At 42.9% G+C, this 22,256-nt stretch overlaps 1 protein-coding gene across 1 annotated transcript in view; it reads right to left on the bottom strand.

Annotated features, from left to right (window-relative positions):
• The window catches only part of TAF2 (TATA-box binding protein associated factor 2), a 209,330-nt gene that overhangs the window by 72,506 nt on the left and 114,568 nt on the right, over positions 1-22,256 (bottom strand). The window contains exons 17-20 of the mRNA XM_082258212.1: positions 18,020-18,160; positions 15,773-15,883; positions 11,283-11,476; positions 6,250-6,389 (exon numbers count right to left, since the gene is read on the bottom strand). Of these exons, the coding sequence (XP_082114338.1) occupies positions 6,250-6,389; positions 11,283-11,476; positions 15,773-15,883; positions 18,020-18,160 (586 nt within the window). The remainder of the gene's footprint in view (positions 1-6,249; positions 6,390-11,282; positions 11,477-15,772; positions 15,884-18,019; positions 18,161-22,256) is intronic.

The following is a 22,256-nucleotide window of genomic DNA, read 5'->3' as shown; positions in this document are numbered from 1 at the left end:
ATCAGAGGAAGCTTTGTATTCATTCATAGAATACAAAGCTCCCTGTGAATGGCTGAGTAGCACTTAGCCTGACTCGATTTGTTCTGGGAGTGGGAAAGGAAGCCCCCCATCCCGCTGGCAAAACACAGCGCTGTATACTGTATGTAGCTGAGGCTACAGTCTATACAGCATACACAGCCACTGCATCTGTTAGTGAAGTAAGTTAGTTTGAACCGATGTATGTCCGACTGGCACCCGCTGATCATCGGTAAAACACACAAAACTGAGATTTGCCTATGTAAACAAGGCAGATCTCCATTCTGACAGACAAGGGATGGATCTTATGTTCCTACAGGAAATCAAATCACTTCCCTATGTAAAATCAGCACACATAGTACAGTAAAACACTGGCTAGGCACACAGTTAACCCTTTGATTGCCCTAGATGTTTAACCCCTTCCCAGTCAGTGTCTTTAGTACAGTGAAAGCGCATATTTTTAGCACTAGTCACTGTATTAGTGTCACTGGTTCCCACAGTGTCAGAATGTCCGCCGCAATATTGAAGTCTCGCTAGAAGTCGCTGATTGCCATAACTAGTATAAAATAAATTACAATATATATATATATATATACACACACACACACACACACACACACACACATACATACATACATACATACATACATATACACACACTGGAATTTTTTACGAAAAATATGTAGTAAAATACATATTGGCCTAAATTTATGAAGAAATTAGATTTTTTTTTTTATTTGTTTTATAGCAGAAAGAGCTTTACTTCCATCTTGCAAGCTGTGATGGTGTAAAATTGTATTCACTTAAACTGCGTGCCAGTTCAGGAATTCAAGAACTTATATAATACCAGCTTGACTGGAAAGAACATTATAAGGTTTCACTGCCTTTATTAGGGAAGGGAAACCACAAGCATTTCTGCCTGGCTATTCTAATTGAGTTCTGGCTTGTGTTTTGTTTCCACTATAAACTGACGAATTCAGTAGACTGGAGGAAGTAGGTCCAGACTTGCTGACAGGCTTCTCACCAACACATTATTGGTTTGAGGAATCCTTTCACATAAAGGAACAATATTTTGATACATTTGGATGGTAAAGGGGAAATCCTGGTGTAGTCGTCTAAATCATTATCTAGCTGGGGCAAAAGAAGATGTCAAAGGACGCACCTGTAAACCACTTTGAAACTTCTAACAAAAACTAATTCTGTACTAATAACCCCACACCTCTCTAAACCCGCATGCCTAGTACGCACAAAGAGAAAATCGGGCGAAAAAAATGCTTTCGGAGCGATCGTCCGATAATCTGATCGTTAGTACACAGCTTTCGAGAGCCGATCATAACAGTTCATGCGAAAATATCTGAAAGAACAAATACAAAACTTTTTCTCATATGACAACAGAACAAACAATTTTTGTGTAATTGGTTTAGTATGTGTACAAACAAAATTGCATGACCAAGCATGCTCGGAACTGAAAGCATACAATACATTACATCACTTCCGAAATTATACTCTTCACATATGAGAATTTTCATAACTTTAGTAACCTATTGATTTTTGAGACTAGCATGCAAAAAACAAAAGAAAAAAAAAAAAAAAAAACACGGACGATCATTTGTTCAATATGCTTATCCTGTGGTAGGACATAACATGAATCCCTCTAAATCCTAATCCTAACATTAAAGTGTCACTAAATCCCCATCATAAAAAATAATCAATAAATGGTGTATTACATGCTGTTCATACTCAGTCACGATGAGATTCGTTTTCTTTATTCTGCAAAAAAGACCTGGTGTTCTCTATCACCACCTTCTTATCAAGTCCCCAACTCAGCTAGGGATTTTGCAGCGGTGGTGGCAACTCTGCACATGCTCAGCGTTTAGTGAGTTTCTATGCTGAGCATTTCTGCCCTTTTACATCTGAGCATTCCATTTGACCATAGAGTCACACATGTTGGGTGTGGTTAAGGACAGCCCACTCCCTCCCTCCCTCCTCCATGCCCACTAACCATTTAAACCATGCGTGTCCAACCTTTTGGCTTATCTGGGCCACATTGAGTGTAGAGACATTTTCTCAGGCCGCATATAAAATATATACTATAGTTAAGGTATATAAGTAATAAAACGTTGCCGCGCCCTTCCCTCACTGCTGCACCCCCTCCCCCAGCACTAATTTAAAACACAACTAGTGGATGATCCCCTCCGAGGCAGCCTCTGCCTACAGTTAGTTGGAAGCCGCTGTGGCCGTGCCCCCGACTCAACTTCATGCCTCCCCAGCAAAAAAAATAAATAGTCAGGTGGCAGTGGGCCGCATTGCCTGTGGTTATGGGCTGCATGCGGCCCCCGGGCCACAGGTTGGACATGCCACAGGGAAGGAAATTACATATGGATTAATGAAGGCTTCACCTCCCTCTTATTCGACACAGGCTGGAGGGGCATTACACCACATGTAATCTATATAATAAATATAATAAAGATTTGATTTCAAATATATTTGTATGACAATTTCAAACAATTTATTGATATTTTTACAGTATTCTGTATTCCAAAGACTTTTTTTTTTTAACCTGTGACCAGCAGACTAGAAGCTCTTCCTGCTTATGTTTAGGTTTTTTTATTAAAATATTTACGGTGCCTTACTCAAATCACTCCATCCCTGCTTTGTATGGAATAGGTCTTACATTTTTGACATAGATTTTTTACTATACCTTGCTGGCAACTGGGGAATACCCAAAATGACCCACTTTTGTCTATCTGACTATTGCTAAATATGCACTGAGAATTCTGATCTACATATATCCATTCTCTTATACTCCGATCCAGTTACAGTAAGTTCCCATTTGGGGTAACCGGTTCCCGACGTATTGTAACCTTTCAGACTCTACGTACAGAGAGACGCAATCTCCCCATGTTGCCAGCAGGGTCTAGCCAATATGTTATTGACATGATTGTGACTATGTTCAACTAGTTTTATTTCTTCTGTTTTTGTTTTTCTTTTACATCTTTGTACACATTGAGCAACTTTTGACGCTCCGACTGTTTGTACTTATTTTTCCTTGCAAAATCTTAATAAAGATATAGTTAAAAAAAAATATTTACGGTGCCGCCATCCATATACAGAAATGGGACAATATAAATTAAACAGTGTGCGTTTAGTGTCACTTTAATCCTTGAACCACTGAACCCAGCACTAACCCTTGTTAAATCCCTAACCCCAACACTAACTTTTCCTGTAAAGGATACATTTCCTTTCATGCAGTCGGTTGTGAAGCACCATCAAACCTGATCCAATAGCACTTTCTTCTGATCTGCATTGCACATGACCGATAGCTGCATTTAATAATGTCCATCCAGAACAATTTGGACCGCCTTCTGTGGCACTATGGTGGATATGTCTCCACAGTCATATCGTTACTGATGTATTTGTCAAGGTTATTGGTAGATCTCTCAGACTCAGCAACAAAAGGTAAAGAGATTTACAATTTCAAATTTCCAGCAGGAAACCTGTCAGGCATCACACACCCTGCAGGCTGCAAAGCACCTAATGAAGTGATGAAATAATTAACAACCTGATGGAAGCTGACAGCTAGTATGCCAAGAACACACTGTTCTTATGCACGGTATTGGTAAAGTGAGCGCGATGTCAGTACAGGGAAAATTGTTCCGTTACAACATTTAAATCCTGCAAGAGTCAACAAATGGTATTGAACTAGAGAGGCCACTGAAAAGATTTTAATGGGAAATTCTCATTTAGTAATATATTTAATGCTTTGCCTCATGCACACTGGACGTTTTTTACAGCTGCTGTTTTTGGCATCAGACGTTGTGTTTTAACAGACAACAAATGCCCCAGCATGTTATCCTATGTGTCCATGTACACACAGGCTGTTATCAGAAGTTTTTGGCAGGAGTAGATTCTGGCTTTAAAGAAAAAAAAAAAAAGAAAACTAGTGGGTTTTGAGTAGCGTTTTTGAGCTGTAAAAACGATCTAACATCGACAAACGCCAAAAAACGCCACTAACTGGCATTTTTTGACATTTTTTATTCCATAGCTTTTTTTAAGCCTGGGTTCTGTTTCGAGGTGTCGTTCATGGAACATAGCCTGGGTTCACACTGGTGCATGCTGAACACCGCATGTGATCTGCACAATTGTTGATTTCACTCCTGACTACCAATCACAGTTTCAGAGGCCATGAAATGCCAAGATAGCACAACCCCCCCCCCCCCCCCCTCCAAATGACCCCTTTTCGGAAAGTAGACACCCTAAGCTATTTGCCAAGAGGCATGTTGAGTATTTTGCAGATCTCACTTTTTGTCACAAAGTTTTGAAAATTAAAAAAAGAAAAAAAAAAAAAAAAAAAAAAAAAAACATTTTCCTTTTCTTTCTTAATTTTCCAAAACAAATGAGAGCTGCAAAATACTCACCTGAGACCTTGTAACATTAACAATGACCCAGGGAGGGAAAATGGCTTATTGGGCCCAATTTGGACATTTTCACTTAGGGGTGTACTCACTATTGTTGCCAGCGGTTTAGACATTAATGGCTGTGTGTTGAGGTATTTTGAGGGGACAGCAAATGTACACTGTTATACAAGCTGTACACAGTCGTCGTTTCTCTCTCCACCCCCCCCCCCCCCCCATTTTCATGGACCAATGAACATAATCATAAATAAAATGTTCATTTTTAATATTTTGCTGAGAATCCTTAACTGGCAATGACTGCCTGAAGTCTGGAACCCATGTATTTTTCCATAGACTGAGTCTCCTCCTTTCTTATGCTTTGTCAAGCTCCAACTGCAGCTGTCTTCAGTTGTTCTTTGTTTGTGGATCTTTCTGCCTTTAGTTTTGCCTTCAGCAAGTGAAATGCATGCTCAATTGGGTTGAGATCAGGTGATTGACTCGTCCATTGCAGAATAACCCACTTTTCCTTCAAAAGTTTCTGGGTTGCTTTTGCAGTGTTTTGGATCATTGTCCATCTGTACCATGAAGCACTGTCCACTCAACTTTGCTGCATTTGGCTGAATCTAGGCTGACAGTATATCTCTAAACACTGCAGAATTAATCTAGTTGCTTCTGTCACATCATCAATAAACACCAATGACCCAGTGTCAATAGAAGCCATGCATGCCCATGCCATCACACTGCCTCCACCATGTTTTACAGATGACTTTGTGTGCTTTGGATCATGAGCTGTTCCAATCCTTCTCCACACTTTTTTCTTCTTCTCATTCTGTTACAGATTAATCTTCGTTTCATCCGTCAAAAGAATGCTTTTCCAGAACTGGTCTGGCTTTTTTAGATGTTTTTTGGCAGTCTAATCTGGCTTTTCTATTCTTCAGGATTCTGAATGGTTTTTACCTTGTGTTGAACCATCTGTAATTGCCCTTGTGAAGTCTTCTCTTGATTTTAGACTTTGACAATGATATGCCCACCTCCCTGGAGAGTGTCCTTCACTTGTCTGGATGTTGTGAATGGATTTTTCTTTACTATAGAGAGGATCCTGTGATTATCCACCACTGTTGTCTTCCGTGGACGTCCAGGCCTTTTTATGTTGCTGAGCTCACTAGTGTGTTCTTCTTTCCTCAGAATGTACCAAACTGTTGATTTTGCTCTCTGATGGATTGGTTTCGTTTTTTGAAACCTTACAGTAGCTTATTTCACTTGCATGGACATCTCCTTTAAATGCATGCCGTAGGTTCACAGTAATGGATTCCAAATGCAAATACCACACTTAGAATTAACTCCAGACCTTTAACATGCCTAATTGATGAAGAAATAATGAAGGAGTAGCCCACACCTGACCATGAAACCGCTTTTGATTCAATTGTCGAATTACTTTTGGTCCCTTTAAAAAGGGGGGTGGCTGTTCTTAAGAGCTGTCATTCCTAAACCTTTCCTCCAATTTGGATGTACATAGCCTCAAATGAAACCTGAGAGTGTGCACTTTCAGCCAATATCCATTTTCTAACTATAGCTTGAATATGTTTTGGTAAACCCCTGAAAAAAAACTAACTGTGCCTGTGTGCCAATATATATTGACCTAAGTGTGTGTGTGTGTGTGTGTGTGTGTGTGTGTGTGTGTGTGTGTGTGTGTGTGTGTGTGTGTGTGTTACACACACGTGCACTAGAAATAGATTACAAGGGAAGGAACAGCATTCCAGGATGATATTAACAATATTGTCTGAATTTGGTCACAGTATTGATATCTTTTCTTTAACAAGAGGAGTGGATACTGCCTTACCCTTTGTATAGTCAACAATGGCTTCCAAAGCAGCAACCCGGAGGTCCACAAAGTGTCCATATTCTGCATACGATTTAAAAAGTGTTGGGTCGCTAGGAACATGGCCATTCTTTTGAAGCACACGGATAGCTCTCAAGCAGCTAAAGGAACAAGACAGTAAACAAAAAAAACACACAGCTGAGAAACAAAAAAAAAAAAAAAAAACAACATGTGATTATTTTACCCAACAGGAAAGTGAGAAACCCCATTACTCATAGAAACCATGCGCTTGCTCTCATATTCTTACCTACTCCTAGTTTCTGATTGGCTACAATGAGAAGCACATGCATTGTTCATATAGTTGTGCTCATAAGTTTACGTACCCTGGTAGAATTTATGATTTCTTGGCCATTTTTCAGAGAACATGAATGATAACACAAAAACATTTCTTTCACTCATGGTTAGTGTTTGGCTGAAGCCATTATCAATCAACTGTGTTTACTCTTTAAATTATGACAACAGAAACTACCCAAATGACCCTGATCAAAAAAGTTTACATACCCTGGTGATTTTGGCCTGAAAAATGCACACAAGTTGACACAAAGGTGTTTGAATGGCTATTAAAGGTAACCATCCTCACCTGTGATCTGTTTGCTTGTAATTAGTGTGTGTGTATAAAAGGTCAATTTGTTTCTGGACTCCTGACAGACCCTTGCATCTTTCATCCAGTGCTGCACTGATGTTTCTGGATTCTAAGTCATGGGGAAAGCAAAATAATTGTCAAAGGATCTGTGGGAAAAGGTAGTTGAACTGTATAAAACAGGAAAGGGATATAAAAAGATATCCAAGGAATTGAGATTGCCAATCAGCAGTGTTCAAACTCTAATCAAGAAGTGGAAAACGAGGGGTTCTGTTGAAACCAAACCATGGTCAGGTAGACCAACTAAACTTTCAGCCACAACCGCCAGGAAAATTGTTGGGGATGCAAAGAAAAACCCACAAATAACTTCAGGTGAAATTACAAGGACTCTCTGAAAACATGTGGTGTGGCTGTTTCAAGATGCACAACAAGGAGGCACTTGAAGAAAGATGGGCTGCATGGTTGAGTCACCAGAAAAAAGCCATTACTACGCAAATGCCACAAAGTATCCCACTTACAATACGCCAAACAGCACAGAGACAAGCCTCAAACCTTCTGCCAGAAAGTAATTTGGAGTGATGAGACCAAAATTTTGCTTTTTGACCACAACCATAAAAGCTACATTTGGAGAGGAGTCAACAAGGCTTATGATGAAAGGTACAACATTCCTACTGTGAAACACGGAGGTGGATCGCTGATGTTCTGGGGATGTGTGAGCTACAAAAGGCACAGGAAATTTGGTCAGAATTGATGACAAGATGAATGCAGTATGTTATCAAAAAATACTAGAGGAAAATTTGCAATCATCAGCCCGGTAGCTGCGCATGGGACGTACTTGGACATTCCAACATGACAATAATCCTAAACAAAAGTCGACCTGTCATTGGCTACAGCAGAATAAAGTGAATGTTCTGGAGTGGCCATCTCAGTCTCCTGACCTCAACATAATTGAGCCACTCTGGGGAGATCTCGAATGTGCAGTTCATGCAAGACAGCCCAAGAATTTACAGGAACTGGAGGCTTTTTGCCAGGAAGAATGGGCAGCTTTACCATCTGAGAAAATAAAGAGCCTCATCCACAAATACCACAAAAGACTTTAAGTGGTCATTTATGTTAAAGGGGGCAATGCACAGTATTAAGAACTGGGGTATGTAAACTTTTGATCATGGTCATTTGGGTAGGTAATGTCTTGATTTAAAAAGAGTAAACACAGTTGATTGATAATAAAATGGCTTCAGTCAAACACTAACCATGAGTGAAAGAAAAGTTTTTGGGTTATCATTCATATTCTCGGAAAAATGGCCAAGAATTTATAAATTCTGCCAGGGCATGTAAACTGTGCATACATCCTAATAATTATTGCACAGAAGTCACATGTAATGTGGGGAAAAAGTATGAGAGAGTTAGGCACGACTCTAACAAACAGGGGGCCATTTAAAAAAGGAATAAATAGATATTTTTTTTTTTTTATTTCACCAGTGCCATTTTTTTCTACAACTAAAAACATTTTTTCAGATCTTAACAAATGTGTCAAACTTTCTGCCATTTGAAAATCTTTTGGATAATGTATTCCACCCAAACTATTCAATATATATAGATATTAAGAGAGAAGCTGACTTTTTTTTTTTTTAATAATTTCCCAGCTGGGATTATTAAAGTATTCTGAATCTGAATTCCACCCATCACCATTTTAATTACTATTCTCCAGGATCACAACTGTCAACTTTTGGCTTTATGAAAGACATGGATGCTTAAAACTGAAACCAGCAGCGACTTGATTCAGATTTAGATTGCTCAGTTACTTACAGTACGTGCATTTGAGCTCCAGGCTGATATAAATGACAAAGTAATGCAGCTCTGTATTGTTTATTACAGCAGAGTTTTTTTTTTTTTTTTTTTTTTTTAACACAAGCAGTTTAACCACCTCAAAACTGGACACTTTCATCCCCCACCTGCCCGGGCCAATATTCAGATTTCAGCGCTTACACTTTGAATGACAATTACTGTCATGCAACACTTTAACCAAATTAAATTTGTATATTGTTTTAAGACAGTGCTTTCTATGGGTGAAACCCGACCCTTGACAGTACTCAAGGCCAATTTGTGATCAACTCCTCATTGAAGGAAGTCAAGATCTGGGCCAACGAGTTAGAGCGAGCCCACGCAATATACGACTGCCTCGTATGATGAACAAAAATCATCCTAGAAGTTGCTTCCCATGCTTCAAGCAGGGTGGGAATCACTGAAGCAGCCAAACCCCCGTCCTTCAGCACCTGGCATTCAACAGCCAAGTCGGAAAAAGTCAGCGACCGCAAAGTCGGACAGGAGATGGGTCCTGGAGACAATAACTCCTTCCTGAGAGGAATTCTCCAAGGAGCGTCTGCGGCCAGCCTGACCAGGCCGGTGTACCAAGCTAAGCAATGCCGTCCGGAGCCACGAGAAAGACCGGAATCCCTTCCGCTTCGATTCTGCGAAAAATTCTTGGCAGCAACTTGGGAGGAGGAAAGGCAGACCACAGCCGAGACTGACCTTGGTCCATCCGTGAGCACGCACACACTACCATGCCGGCAGCAGCCATGCGCAGGTGACCATGCTAAACTTCACAGCATTGTTCAAGTTGAACCTAGCGAACGTTCTTGCCCATGACAGAACCCATGGTGTCACCATTGCACCTGCCAGAAGGTCCTGAGAGCGGGCGACAAACGGTAGCACTATCCTGTAGATGCGACACCAACAGGTCCACGTCTGGAGTGCCCCAAACAAAGGCATAACTGCAGAAACCCCTCCGGATGAAGGGACCATTCCCCTGCATGCAAGGCCTGTCGACTGAGGCAATCCGCCCGCCAAGGTTTCCACACCTGAAAAGGGAACAGCAGAAGAGCTGGAACAAGGCGCACTGCCGAACGAAGAATTAACACATCCAAGGCCGCAAGGACACCCTTTGTGCCCCCTTGGTGAATGACATAAGCCACGGTCGTGGCGTAGTTGATTGAACGTGCACCATGCAGCTGCAGGTGCCCGATCCAGCGAACCAGGCAAAGACGGATCGCTCTCAGCCCCAGGACATTGATCGGTAACCTGGATCGTCCAGGGACCATACTCCCTAAGCAGAGAACCTGCCGAGGACTCCTTCCCATCCAGACAGGCTTGCATCTGCGGTGATAAATGTTCAGGAAAAAGGGGAGGGAGGATTCCAGCTCAAGACTCCCTGGTCAGCCAGCTCAGCCAGATCCGAGAGTTTGGATTCTAGTCCAATTCGAGAAGGAACGCCTTCTGGGGGATCCCTCATTGGGATTGAGCGAAAGGGACCGTCTTGAAAGACGACACCGTCAGTCCCAGAACTCGCATACAGGTCCGAAGGGACGACCATGTGCGGGACATGAACGGCAGTCTGAAGTTCCAAGAGTCTTTTCCCCTGAGGGAGAAAACACCCTGACTGAGGGCGAGTCCAAAGTCAGGCCCAGATAGTCCAGTCTCATGGAAGGGACCATGGATGACTTCTGAACGTTCAGAACCCACCTGAACTCCTCCAGAGTTTTCGTGGTGACTTCCAAATCCGTTTGTCAGCACCGTAGGAGACTCCACACAGAGAAGCAGATCAGCCAGGAACCCTGGACCGATACGCCCTGCTGCTGCAACAGCGCCAGGATCGGAGGCACACCTTTGTGAAGACCCTAGTAGCATAAGCGAGACCCAAGGGCAATGCCACAAACCGATAGCGATCCTTCCCCACGGTCTCTTAGACACCCCAGGGGAACGTCTCAGGACGATCCTCTCCTACATGAGCAGCCAGCAAAAAGAGCAGCTCCAGATGGCATGTGAGCCACCTGAGCCCCAGGTGCAGCCACCGCTGTGACCCCCAAATCGCAGGGTGTCACGCACCGAAACAGCCAGTGCATCCACCAGCGCCTGTCGTGGCAGGGGAGGTAGAAATGTCATCTTCATCATCCGAGGAGACAGGGTGCGAGGTAACAGACCTGGCAGGAAGGCCCAACGTCTGCGGTGGTTGAGCCAGACTCAGACTCTGAGACATCAGATAGGGCAGGGGTAGGCGGAGAAACGTCTCAGCGCACCTACCACCTTCATCCAGGGCCCAAATGCTTCCCGAACTGCCGAAAAGGCATAGACGGACAGTGGAGATCCGGGAGGCCCTGCAGCCTCCGTGAGGGGGTCAGGTGGGAACAAATAGCCTGCAGGGTCCATACTGAACTTTTTTTTAAAAGCAGTTTCACAGCGCTACAGCACCCCCCGAAGGTCAAGCGCGCGCTAACAGACCCCCATAGAGAGGGAGAGACCACCATCATGACACACACTGTCCTCCATTCATTTTAAAAAATATTTTACACTGCCCTACCATATACAACAAACTACTATACAACAGATCTTGTCATCCAATCCCAATCTAAAAGCTTACCTGACTGTTATTGTGTGTCTGTAACTCGGAAGAAGCTTTTCCATATTCAGAAAACGGGTAATTTCTTCCAGGATAAGGCGGACCTCAGCATTCAGATTGTCCAGGGTCCGGGATTCATTGTTCACACTCACAGCTGGGGTTACTCCATTAGCTAGAGCATCGATCAGTTCTGCACGGTAATAATTATCTGAAAACTGAGGAAAGTGGGTGATGTGAAGAGCATAGTCATCACCTACATATATGTCAAGCTGCAAGAAAATTACCAAGTGCAAAAAAAGGTTTATTAAACTGTTTAGGGCCTCTTGCACACTGCAGCTTGAAAAAGCTCAGTACAGAGTTTTTCCTCTAAAATGCAGCCCATTGTTTACAATGTGCCTGTACACACAGGCACGTAAACAAGCTCTGCCTATTCATGAGTAAAGAAAACAAAAACAAAAAAAAAACAAAAAAAAAAAACTGCGTTCCCGGTCAGTATTTTGCACTGGTAAATGCAAATGCACGCATATGTGAGTATGGGCATAAATACAACAGCATTCTAGGAGCCAAAATATGAGAATATGATTACATACAAATGTGTGCAAATCTGTGCATGCACATACGTGCAAATATGCTTGCAAAATACGTCCAAAGGAAACGCCTAAAATGGCATCCAAAAATGTAGATGTTCAAACATCAGTACCATGTGCAAGAGGTAATCACCTTAGGTAAGCATTCATGCTAAACCTAGGAAGAGAGTATAGTGAGGGAAAGGTACACAGCAGACAGGTGGAAAAACAACAGATATTGTAAAATATTTAATTACAACAGGAAATGTTGTTTGCTAGGAGCTCAAAGACACTACAATGTCGTCAGGCATTAAGCATCAGATAAGAAATCTAAAATCTAATGATCAAAGTTCACTTTTAAGAGCATGTTATATGTTCCACCTATTCTTAGGGTGGAACATGTTCCCAATGCTGCAGCTGTTGCCCGCTCCCCCATGACAGCAGTACAGGAAGAAGTTTCCCATACTGTCACTTTCTGAAATCAGCACGGCTGTACGGGGCCCTGCTCATGCGGCCGTGTCATTCATTTATACAGCTCTGTGGTGTGCATAAACTACAAGCCCAGACTTCCTTTGCAACAGTCAGCTTGTAGTTCTCAATTAACTACCACGCCACTGTGGAGCGCCCGTCAGTGCATCTACTTGCCGGTATGGGATGTACGGGCACACAGAAACCTCTGCAGGAGACCTGCAATGCACCAGCAATGCTTTACATGTTTAAAAAAAAAATATATATATATATATATATATATATATATATATATATATATATATTTTTTTTTTTTTTATTATTGATAATAATAAATACACATGCATTTATTATTTTTTTTCTAAAAAGTAAACTTATCCTTTAAGGATTTCCTAATGTGGAACTAAATGCATCAATTTAAAGTGGAGTTCCACCCAAAAGTGGAACTTCCGCTTTAGGTATTCTAACCCCCTGACATGCCACATTTGGCATGTCATTTTTTTGGGGGGGGGAGCGGGTACCTAGTTTTGACAGATACCCGCTCCCACTTCCGCTCGGAGCGCCGCGGCGCCCTGAGCGGAAGTTCTCCTCTCCCCCTCCCTCCCTGCAATCTTCTGGGACATGTCAGAGGTCCCAGAAGATTGCCGGCCAATCAAGACGCGCAGCGCGACTTGCGCATGCACAGTGGGCACCCGGCTGTGACAGTTTGCGGCTTCACAGCCGGGTGCCCACAGCAGTGATGCCGGCGCCGAGGGAGAGGATCGAGGCTTCGGGCGGTCGCATCGCTGGACCGTTGGACAGGTGAGTGAAATGGCTGGAACTCCGCTTTAACTATACAATTAATGCCATGCTGCCCAATATTAATAATAATAAGTGCAAAAGAAAAAAAAAATGCGCATAGTGCTGCAATGAAAAGATCAATAATCAACACCTACTATATGGTGTTTGGGCATGTGCTAAACCTGAGACCTGTCACATTTAGAGGGGGGTAGTAATATCACCACACTGATACAACATTGGGTATTTAGCTGGCATATGTGACAAAAGAAAATGCTGTGGGCGCTGGAGATGTGGGCTATATACTGTACATACATACATATACACACACATATATACATACATATACACATAGGCACTGTCAAGTGACCTATAGGAACAGTCTTTTGTAACCTTTGAGAATAAATTATTCCACTGTGTCTGCAGCTACGGAGACCTGTGAGGGGCTTATTTAAAATGGATTTACTTTTTGCTAAACATATGTAAATATTTCATTGACCATAGCCTGGTTACAGTTCTGCTTTAAGCTTAAAAACCAGTATGGGCACCCCAACACTGATTATAATAACAAGTGTTTCTATGGAGAGATTAAATTGAAGATTGAACAAATTAAATAAAAATAAATCACACCATCTTTTTGCAATACGGATCAAAAAATTTTGATTTTTACAAGATAAATACAGTAAAAACTTGAATTGAGAGCCTTTTGCAAGACAGGCAAATTTTATAAAAGAGAGGCGCCTCTAAGAGTAGCAATATGGTTACATTTAATGAAGGTACAACATTTAGCAACTCACATGGTTGATGAATAAAACAGGCACATCTAAGTATGCAGGCATCCGGGGGGGGGGGGGGGGGGGTAAAGCTGTCCACATAGACCAGGGGTCTTCAAACTATGGCCCTCCAGTTGTTCAGGAACTACAATTCCCATCATGCCTAGTCATGTCTGTGAATGTCAGAGTTTTACAATGCCTCATGGGATGTGTAGTTCCACAACAGCGGGGGGGGGGGGGCCTAGATAGAGGATCCCTGACATAGACCATCCTCTGCACCGCCACCATCCCTTCCACACTGCGATCCATGAGCGCTTCAAGCCTCACTTTCAGATGGCTCTACTGCAGGGTAGTCTTCCTGGTCATGACTGCAGACTGATGTGGGTGAGGAGGATGGTCTATGTCACACATGTCAAACACAAGGCCCGTGGGCCGAATCTGGCCCTCCAAGGCTTATCAAGTGGCCCTCGAACCCAGTTCTGCAGCCAGAACACGGTGAAACTCCATTCTGCCACCTCCAGCTCCGGCCCTCCGCTCCCCGCTGTCACTTGCAAACACAGCAGCTCCCGGAAGTAACAGACCCTGCACACACCAATGGCAGGGACGGATCTCCAGAAGCCGAAAGAGAAAATTACTTCTTTGAAAGGCGAGGCAAAGCCGCATACACAGGTAGGTACTAGAGCCAGGTCAGGTAGGAGAGAGAGAGATGCAAGAAAGCTTTGGGCGGGTTGGATTGCACACTGTGCATAATGCACCCCAAAACCCTACATTCTGTACCTAATGCACTCCTGAACTCTGCACTCTGTATGTAGCACACCCTAGATACAACTGGCCCTTTGAGGGCAATCATACTGCTTATGCGGCCCTTTAATGAAATTGGGTTTGACACCCCTGGTCTATGTGGACAGCTTTACCCCCGGATGCCTGCATTCTTAGATGTGCATCCTTTAATCATCAACCATGTGAGTTTCTAAATGTTGAACCTTCATTAAATGTAACCATATTGCTACAAATAGAGGCAACTCTCTTCTCTTTTATACTCTGCAGCTCCTGCTGAATTTTTCTTACAATCCCCTTGTAGAGGCGGCCATTTGTGGATTAACATTTGATCACATGGCTATAATCTTTTTATATGGACTATAAACTGAAGGCTGAATCATCTGAGTTTCTATTATTTCTTATGGGGAAATTGGCTTTGATATAAAAGACTGCTTTGGATTAAAAGCATGTTTCCGAAAAAAATTATGCTCGTAATCCAAGGTTTTACTGTACCGCACAATTCGAAATGAACATATTCAAATGAAATATAGAGTAAAAAATGTACCCATGCTAAACTAATTAGAATAATTTCCTGGCAACACACGGTGTACACAAATTAGTCAAATGACTGTGGGAAGTAGATCAGATAAAAGGAGATAGCTATAAAGTTTAGCAAATCTTGATTTATATTTACATATTGTATTAATCTTGGTACAGCCACATTGTAAAGTTGAAAGGAAAAAAAATGTACATATGCCATAAGCTGTTATTTTCCTTGCTGGCTGATATGGAGGACATTGCATGGCAGCATTTCCAGAACACATCCAAGAAGGGAAAGATTACAATGGGTGTCAACCTTCTGAACTTTCCTAATTTGCAGCATCATCTGCTCTAAAGCAGTGCATATATTGCAAAACACGGAAACAAGTGAATTGATTTTGGAAAACATAATTGTTCGCTAAATCATTTCCCCTGTGCTTTCCCTTAGGTAAAAATATAAAGAAATGATTATAATCCATTGTATCCAGCAGGAAGCATTTAGGTTTAGTCCACCTGCCATAAGGCAACACAGAAATGGAAGGCTGTATCTATCCAGGTGTTTAAAGGATAACTGTGTCCCTTTTTATTTTTTCATTTTTTTTTTTTTGTTAACAGGAGAAAGTCTTACCTTGTTTTTCCTGTTGTCATTGTACTTGATAAGATCTAGGATGAAGGAGAGGACTTCTTTAGGGCATAAGTTATGAACATCTCTGAGCAAAGCCATAGCGACTGGCATAGTCTGCAAGACAAGAGATTGGAGATGCCTAGAGCACAGCTGTATAATTTAAGTGGACCTTACATTTCGCATATTATATAGATCCCCCACACACACACGTAACAATGCTGCATTAAAAGAGAAGCACAGGATTAAAAAACAAAAAAACAATTATACTTGAAGTGGATGCAGCATCAATCTGATATTGCAGCTGTTCCCCGCCAGCTCTAAGCTGCAGAACTGAGTAATCACAACCGCTGATCACTCAGTTCTTGGTCCTCACTGAGCAAAAACAGTCACCGGCTCTCTGCTCTGCCCCTCCAGTGCTCACTGGAGCGCTGGGCTGTGCAGGGGGCAGAAATAGCTGGCTCAGTCTCTCAGTGGTGTGCTGAGGGGCTGAGCCAGCTGTCTGTCAGGGTGGATTCCCGCAATATGGTCGGAATCCTTCCAGAGCCTGCAGTGGCTCTGTGATGACAGCTAAAGCCCGCTGTTGGCTGAATTTGCTGAAGTATGGGCCATTCTTTGGGCACATTTCTCCTTCAAACACCAAAAAAAAAAAAAAACAAAACCACATACCCCACCAAAGTGCTTACAGTGTTGGCTGCATTTTCACTTCAAATGCAAATAATGACAATGTACCTCATCAGTCAACATTTAAAGCGAATGTAAAGGCAACACAAGAAGAAGAAAAAAAAAAACAATTAGTTTATCTCTGGAATCCATGCACATTTCCTCATTCTTTACCCCTTTAAAAATCACTACATGTACAGAAAAATACAGGCTTGTGTGCCAGAAATGTAGTATGCTCGATTCTTCTTTGAGGTGACAACACAGCTATGAATTCTTCCATGAATTGTTTGTATCTATGGGTAAGCCTATAACAAGTCTTACCTATAGGTACTGTAAATATCTCCTATTTACTGTATATGCTGCCGATGACATTATTGGCACATGCGCTCTGAAGGAACGGCCACCCTTGCCATTTCTTTCGAGCCCTGTGCCACGACTGGCGGCACAGGCGGGAGTGACGTCACGTGGCTCTGGCCAGTCAGACAGCTGGAGTCTGTGGACAGAAGACGGGTGAAGATGGATGCGGCCTGCAGGGGTGACAACGAGGGCTTCATTTGCAGGTAGGTTTTACATAATGCGCTAGTAGGTGATGCATACTAGCACATTATGTCTTTACTTTGCAGGTCAGAAAAAGGAAAACAAGACATGCCCAGAAGCGGTTTAGCAGGGAATGCCGCGCCTGCACCGGAAGTGACGAGCGGGGCCGGTGCAGGCGCATTGACTCCTGGGAGCGATGACGTTCAGCTCCCAGGAGTCATCGTAAGCCGGAACTGAAGGCGTGGGCCGCGGCAACATAGGGAGGAAGTGGAAGGAAGGGGAGTATATTTTCTTCTATAACAAGGTAAGTGGAAAAAAAATAAATCGGGGAGCATCCATTTATTTTTTCAGGTGACACTCAGCAAGCGGATGGCCCAAAATCGATTTTTTCGATTTTGAGGCCAGAACTCCGCTTTAAAGGAAAGTCTGTCATAATGTGCTAGTGATGCATACTTGAAGTGGTTCTAAAGGCTGAAGGTTTTTTACCTTCATGCATTCTATGCATGAAGGTGAAAAATCTTTAGTGTGCCGCTCCCCCTAATACTTACCCAAGTCTAATCTCAATCCAGCAAACTGCACGAGAGCAGTGGCTCTCCTAAATCTCCCCTACCAAATGGCTAAGATGCTCCCGCTGCTGTAAATCACAGCCAGTGGGGAGGGAGTGGTGGGGGTGGGGCTGAGGCACGCTATCTGTGTCCATCAGGGCTCAAGAGTGAGCATGCATTAGTGATTGCTATGGGGCGGGGCCCAGAGCGCTGGCGGGGCACCCGAGAAGAGGAGAATCAGGACTGCTCTGTGCCAAACCATTTCACAGGAAAGGCAAGTAAGGCATTTTTATAGGCAAAAAAACGAACACTTTAAACCGCCCGGGGGCACAATTTTTTTTATTGTAATTTACTACCGCTTTAAAGTAAAGTTCCCCCTTTAATGCTGTAAGAAATGGTTCTTATCTATCATCTGCCAAATGGAAATGACCAAACACAAACAAAAGACATAAAAATCAAAGCCAAAAGATCAACTATTATAGATTACAAATAAACAAATTGTAATTACCTTCTGTAGAAAGTAGCTCTGGAAATTCATAAAGTTGTTTGTTTTTACAATGTTTGGACAGCTCTTGCAGCAAAACATGCGGGTAAATAATGACTTCATTGCTGGAGGTCCAGTCCACGTGCTCACCATTGAGTTTGCAATCTAGATCGAATTGTACAGCCAAGACATTAAGAAACAGATGCACATCAAAGTAGGGCACTAAACAGAACTAAGTGTAGGGGGGTCACCAATTGATTTAAATGTTATCATTATACAAACTTATACATTTTTTTCAAACTAAATATTCAATGAGGATGATCAAAAGCGCAAAGACAATTTATTGTGATTGGTAAAGCTGAACTCTGGGACAAGGAGATAAACACACAGATGTGAATTGGCTTCCATGACATTGTAATAAAGAGTTATTTTTTACCTGTGTACATTCCAATTCTCAAATTTTGTTTTAAGAAAAAGGTTTTTTTGTTGTTGGAATTACAGCTTGTGTAAGTACCTGAGCATGTTTTTTTTTTTTTTCCCCAAGAGCATGTTTTTAATCAGCCTCCTGCTATGCCCTGAAAAGCAGGCCTGTTTCACACAGGTTTCAGCTGGTGAGAGCAGTGTGAACAGCAAGCTTTGACAAAGCATTTGCAGAGCTTTCAGAAAGCTTTGTTGAAGCTTTCAAAGTACCATTCAGCGCCAGTTTGTAAATGTTGAACATAGATCCTAAAAGAGGTGCTGACTGTCATATTAAACAAGCTGCTACCTGGCTTCAGGCGGCTTTTAGCAAGCATCAAGAAGTGCTGAAGCCTGCAAGCAGCTTGCTTAACCACTTAAGCCCCGGTAGATTTTTTGCGATCCGGGACTGCGTAACTTTAACGGACAATTGCGCGGTCGTGCGATGCTGTACCTAAACGAGTATGACGTCCTTTTTTTCCCACAAACAGAGCTTTCTTTTGGTGGTATTTGATCACCTGTGCGATTTTTTGATCATGCGCTATAAACAAAAAAAAAAGCGTCAATTTTGCAAAAATACCAATATTTTTCAAATTTTTCTTATATGAAATTCCCCCCCAAAAAAATGTAAAAATCAAATTTTTTTAACATTTTCAGCCAATTTGTTTTCTGCTACATAGGTTTGGTAAAAAAAAAATAGCAAAAAGCGTATTTTGATTGGTTTGCGCAAAAGTTATCGCGTTTAGTAACAAAGGGAAAGATTTTTGTCATTTTTGTTGTTTTTTTTTGTTAACGCGTAATGGCGGCGATCTGCGTTTTTTTTGCGGTACTGCGACATTGCAGCGGACAGATCGGACCCTTGACTGACATTTTTGACACTTTTGGGGTTACCAGTGACATTTTTACAGTAATCAGTGCTATACATATACACTGTTACTGTAAAATTACACTGGCAGTGAAGGGGTTAACTTTTTTTTGAGAGGGAGGGGTTATATGTGTCCCTAGGGGCGTGATTCTAACTGTGATTGGCTGTGGCTTGAGGTGTAGGAACAGTGATCAACGGTCCTACATAGCAGAACCGTATGATCACTATTCCTACACAGGGGGGAATGACAGGCGGCTTGTTTACATCAGCCACCTGCCATTCTCCCTCTGCACCAACGATCGCCGAGTGACCAACGGACATCGGTCACACGTGCGCGTTCGCTCCCTAGACCCTCACAGGCTAGTGACGTACTACTACTTCGCTTTGCCTGTGAGGGGCTGACCGCCGCAGTAAATAGTCTTGCGGCGGTTGGCAAGCGGTTAAAGTGGCAATCCGTGCTCCCGGTAAGATCTGTGCTCAACATTTACAAACTGAAGTTGAATGGTAGCAAATGGTTTTTCAAAGCTTGCTCTCATACAAGCTGAAGTCCGTGTAAAACGGACCAGACTAGAAAAATGGGGGCTGGCACAGAGATGACCTCATCAACGTACTGCTGTTTGATGGTCCATTTAGCAGACTGGGGGCTTGTCCTGGACCAAGTTGTGCTGCTTTTTCAGTGGTGTATAAGGACTTGTACTGTCTGGCAGTTTCCAAGTCCTGTGGAATAGTGCCCCATTGTCAGCGTTAGGACTATTGTATGCCCCATTGTTGCTGACAGTGATGGGGAATAATGCCTAAGGGCCAGAAAAAGCAAGCGAAAGGCCGCATGCGTCCCCCCGGGCAGCAGTTCAGAGACCACTGGAATAGAGAAAGAGGGGGATCCCATGTGATCATGCCGGAAGCAGACAATTTGATATGAATTGAGGTTTTTGATATCTCCCTAAAGTTTAGCTGTAATATTTCAAACTAAATTAATAAGGCAATTTAGGAATTTGGCTGTCACTTACAAATCCCCAATATAAATTAGTGGTGGAGCAATTCTTTTAGGCCGAAATCCTGTGAGCACAACTCAAGTTGTCACATTATGCATGTGTTCAAGTGTTGCAGTGCCATTCTTTTTGAAAGGCACCTCTACACACACACAATGGATAGCCTCTGATCTGTCCCGGGTTGCACTTACCTTTTAGGAGAAATACTTACCTTGAAAATGTCTTGTCCAGCGCTGCCATCTCAGGTGTGGGCAGCTTGAAGCCAGCGCGATCCTCTTCTGCGTCCTCTTCCGTCTTCTTCGGTCCCACGATGCACTGCACCGGCCCCCGCCGTCACTTCCGGTGCGCGCGAGTCATCCCTCCACAGCTTCTGGGCATGCAGTTTAGAAGGGAATGATGCGAGCGCACCGGAACTGACGTCGGGGCCGGTGCAGGCGCATTGATTCCTGGGAGTGATGACGTTCAGCTCCCAGGAATCATTGCAAAGCCAAGGAAGTGACGAATCGCCGTGGCCGCCGAGGGGAGGAAGAAGGAAGTAAGGTAAAAAAAAAAAAAAAAATTGCGATTATCCATTTGTTTTTCAGGTGTCCCGGAGCGAGAAGATGGAGGTAAGTATCATTTTAGGGTAGAACTCCACTTTAAAAAGGTGGCTGCACATATCTTGTGCCACAATCCGAGCTGAGGTTGGGATACAGCAGGCCCTCCCAGTACAGGCTGTAAAAACTACAGGAGGGGGCAGATACAAAACAAGTCACACTGCACAAGGAGAGAGCAGCAGTGACTGATCTGTAATATAGGAAACTCCTGCACAAAGAAACTGCAGGAATGGTTTCATGCTGGATTACTACATCTGGAAGAAATACACAAAGGACACCAAAATAAAGTATTTGTTTAGCCTAGAGTTCAGCTTTAAATCTTGACTTTTTACCGGTTGAGTAGATTAAAACCTCTGAGACATGTCCGGTAATTTTTCTATTGGAGACAACTCCAACATACCCTGGATGACAGAGGCCTGTGCCAAATGTGCCAGCTCCTTCATACCATGCATTGTAAGTATTCCCAAACACACATTCCTGATATGGGTTCAAAATACTTTACGAATATTTATGGACACTTTATTATGAACATTGTTTTCATAATTTCACTCACTTTGATAGTTGGTTTTAATAATTTGTGAAGGGTTTATGAGAATCACTTTAAGTGACAGCTTAAGGCTACATTCACACCTGAGTGTAGCGTTTTCGCGCGGTTTTTACCGCGATTTACAGGCGTTTTTTGTGCAGGCGTTTTTAGATTGAATAGAGACCAATGGAAAACGCCTGTAATCTGCCCAAAAAGAAGCTCATGTACTTTTTTGAGCGTTGGGCGTTTTGCTTACAGTGTCAAAACGCTCAGATGTGAACAGGGGCCATTGAAATGAATAGGATTTGTCTTGTTGGGCGTTTTGAGAGCTGATCCTAGAGCAGAAAAACTCCCCAAAAACGCCCCAAAACGCCTACATGTGAACGGAGCCTTACATATTTGTGGTATTATAAACAAGATGAAAATGTAGTAATAACATTTCAGCCTTATGAATCATGAGGCCAACATGCAGTGATTTAGGCCCCTTTCACACAGCCCGTCTGTCGGACGGACTCCGTTTATCTCACCGGGGGATCGATCCGCTGATCCCCCGCTGAGCAGGAGGATGACAGCTGTTCTCCGTGCTGTGTGCGGAGACACAGCTGTCAGTTCCCCATACATCTCTATGGGAGAACCGGATGGGAACGGACCGTTGGTCCGTTCTCATCCGCTGGACGGATGGAAAATAGGGTTTTCATCCATCCAGATTTGATGAATCGGATTGGATCAGATGTCAGCGGACATGTCTCCGCTGACATCTGATGCCCCATAGGGATGCATGGGAGGGACCGTTCAGATCCGCCAAAAAAATGGACAGGCGGATCTGAAC

Source organism: Pelophylax lessonae (genome assembly GCF_965119305.1).
Source record: "Pelophylax lessonae genome assembly, chromosome: 5".
Classification (NCBI taxonomy): Eukaryota; Metazoa; Chordata; class Amphibia; order Anura; family Ranidae; genus Pelophylax; species Pelophylax lessonae.
Note: the sequence above shows the minus strand (reverse complement) of the source record. Positions and strands in the feature narration are given on the sequence as shown.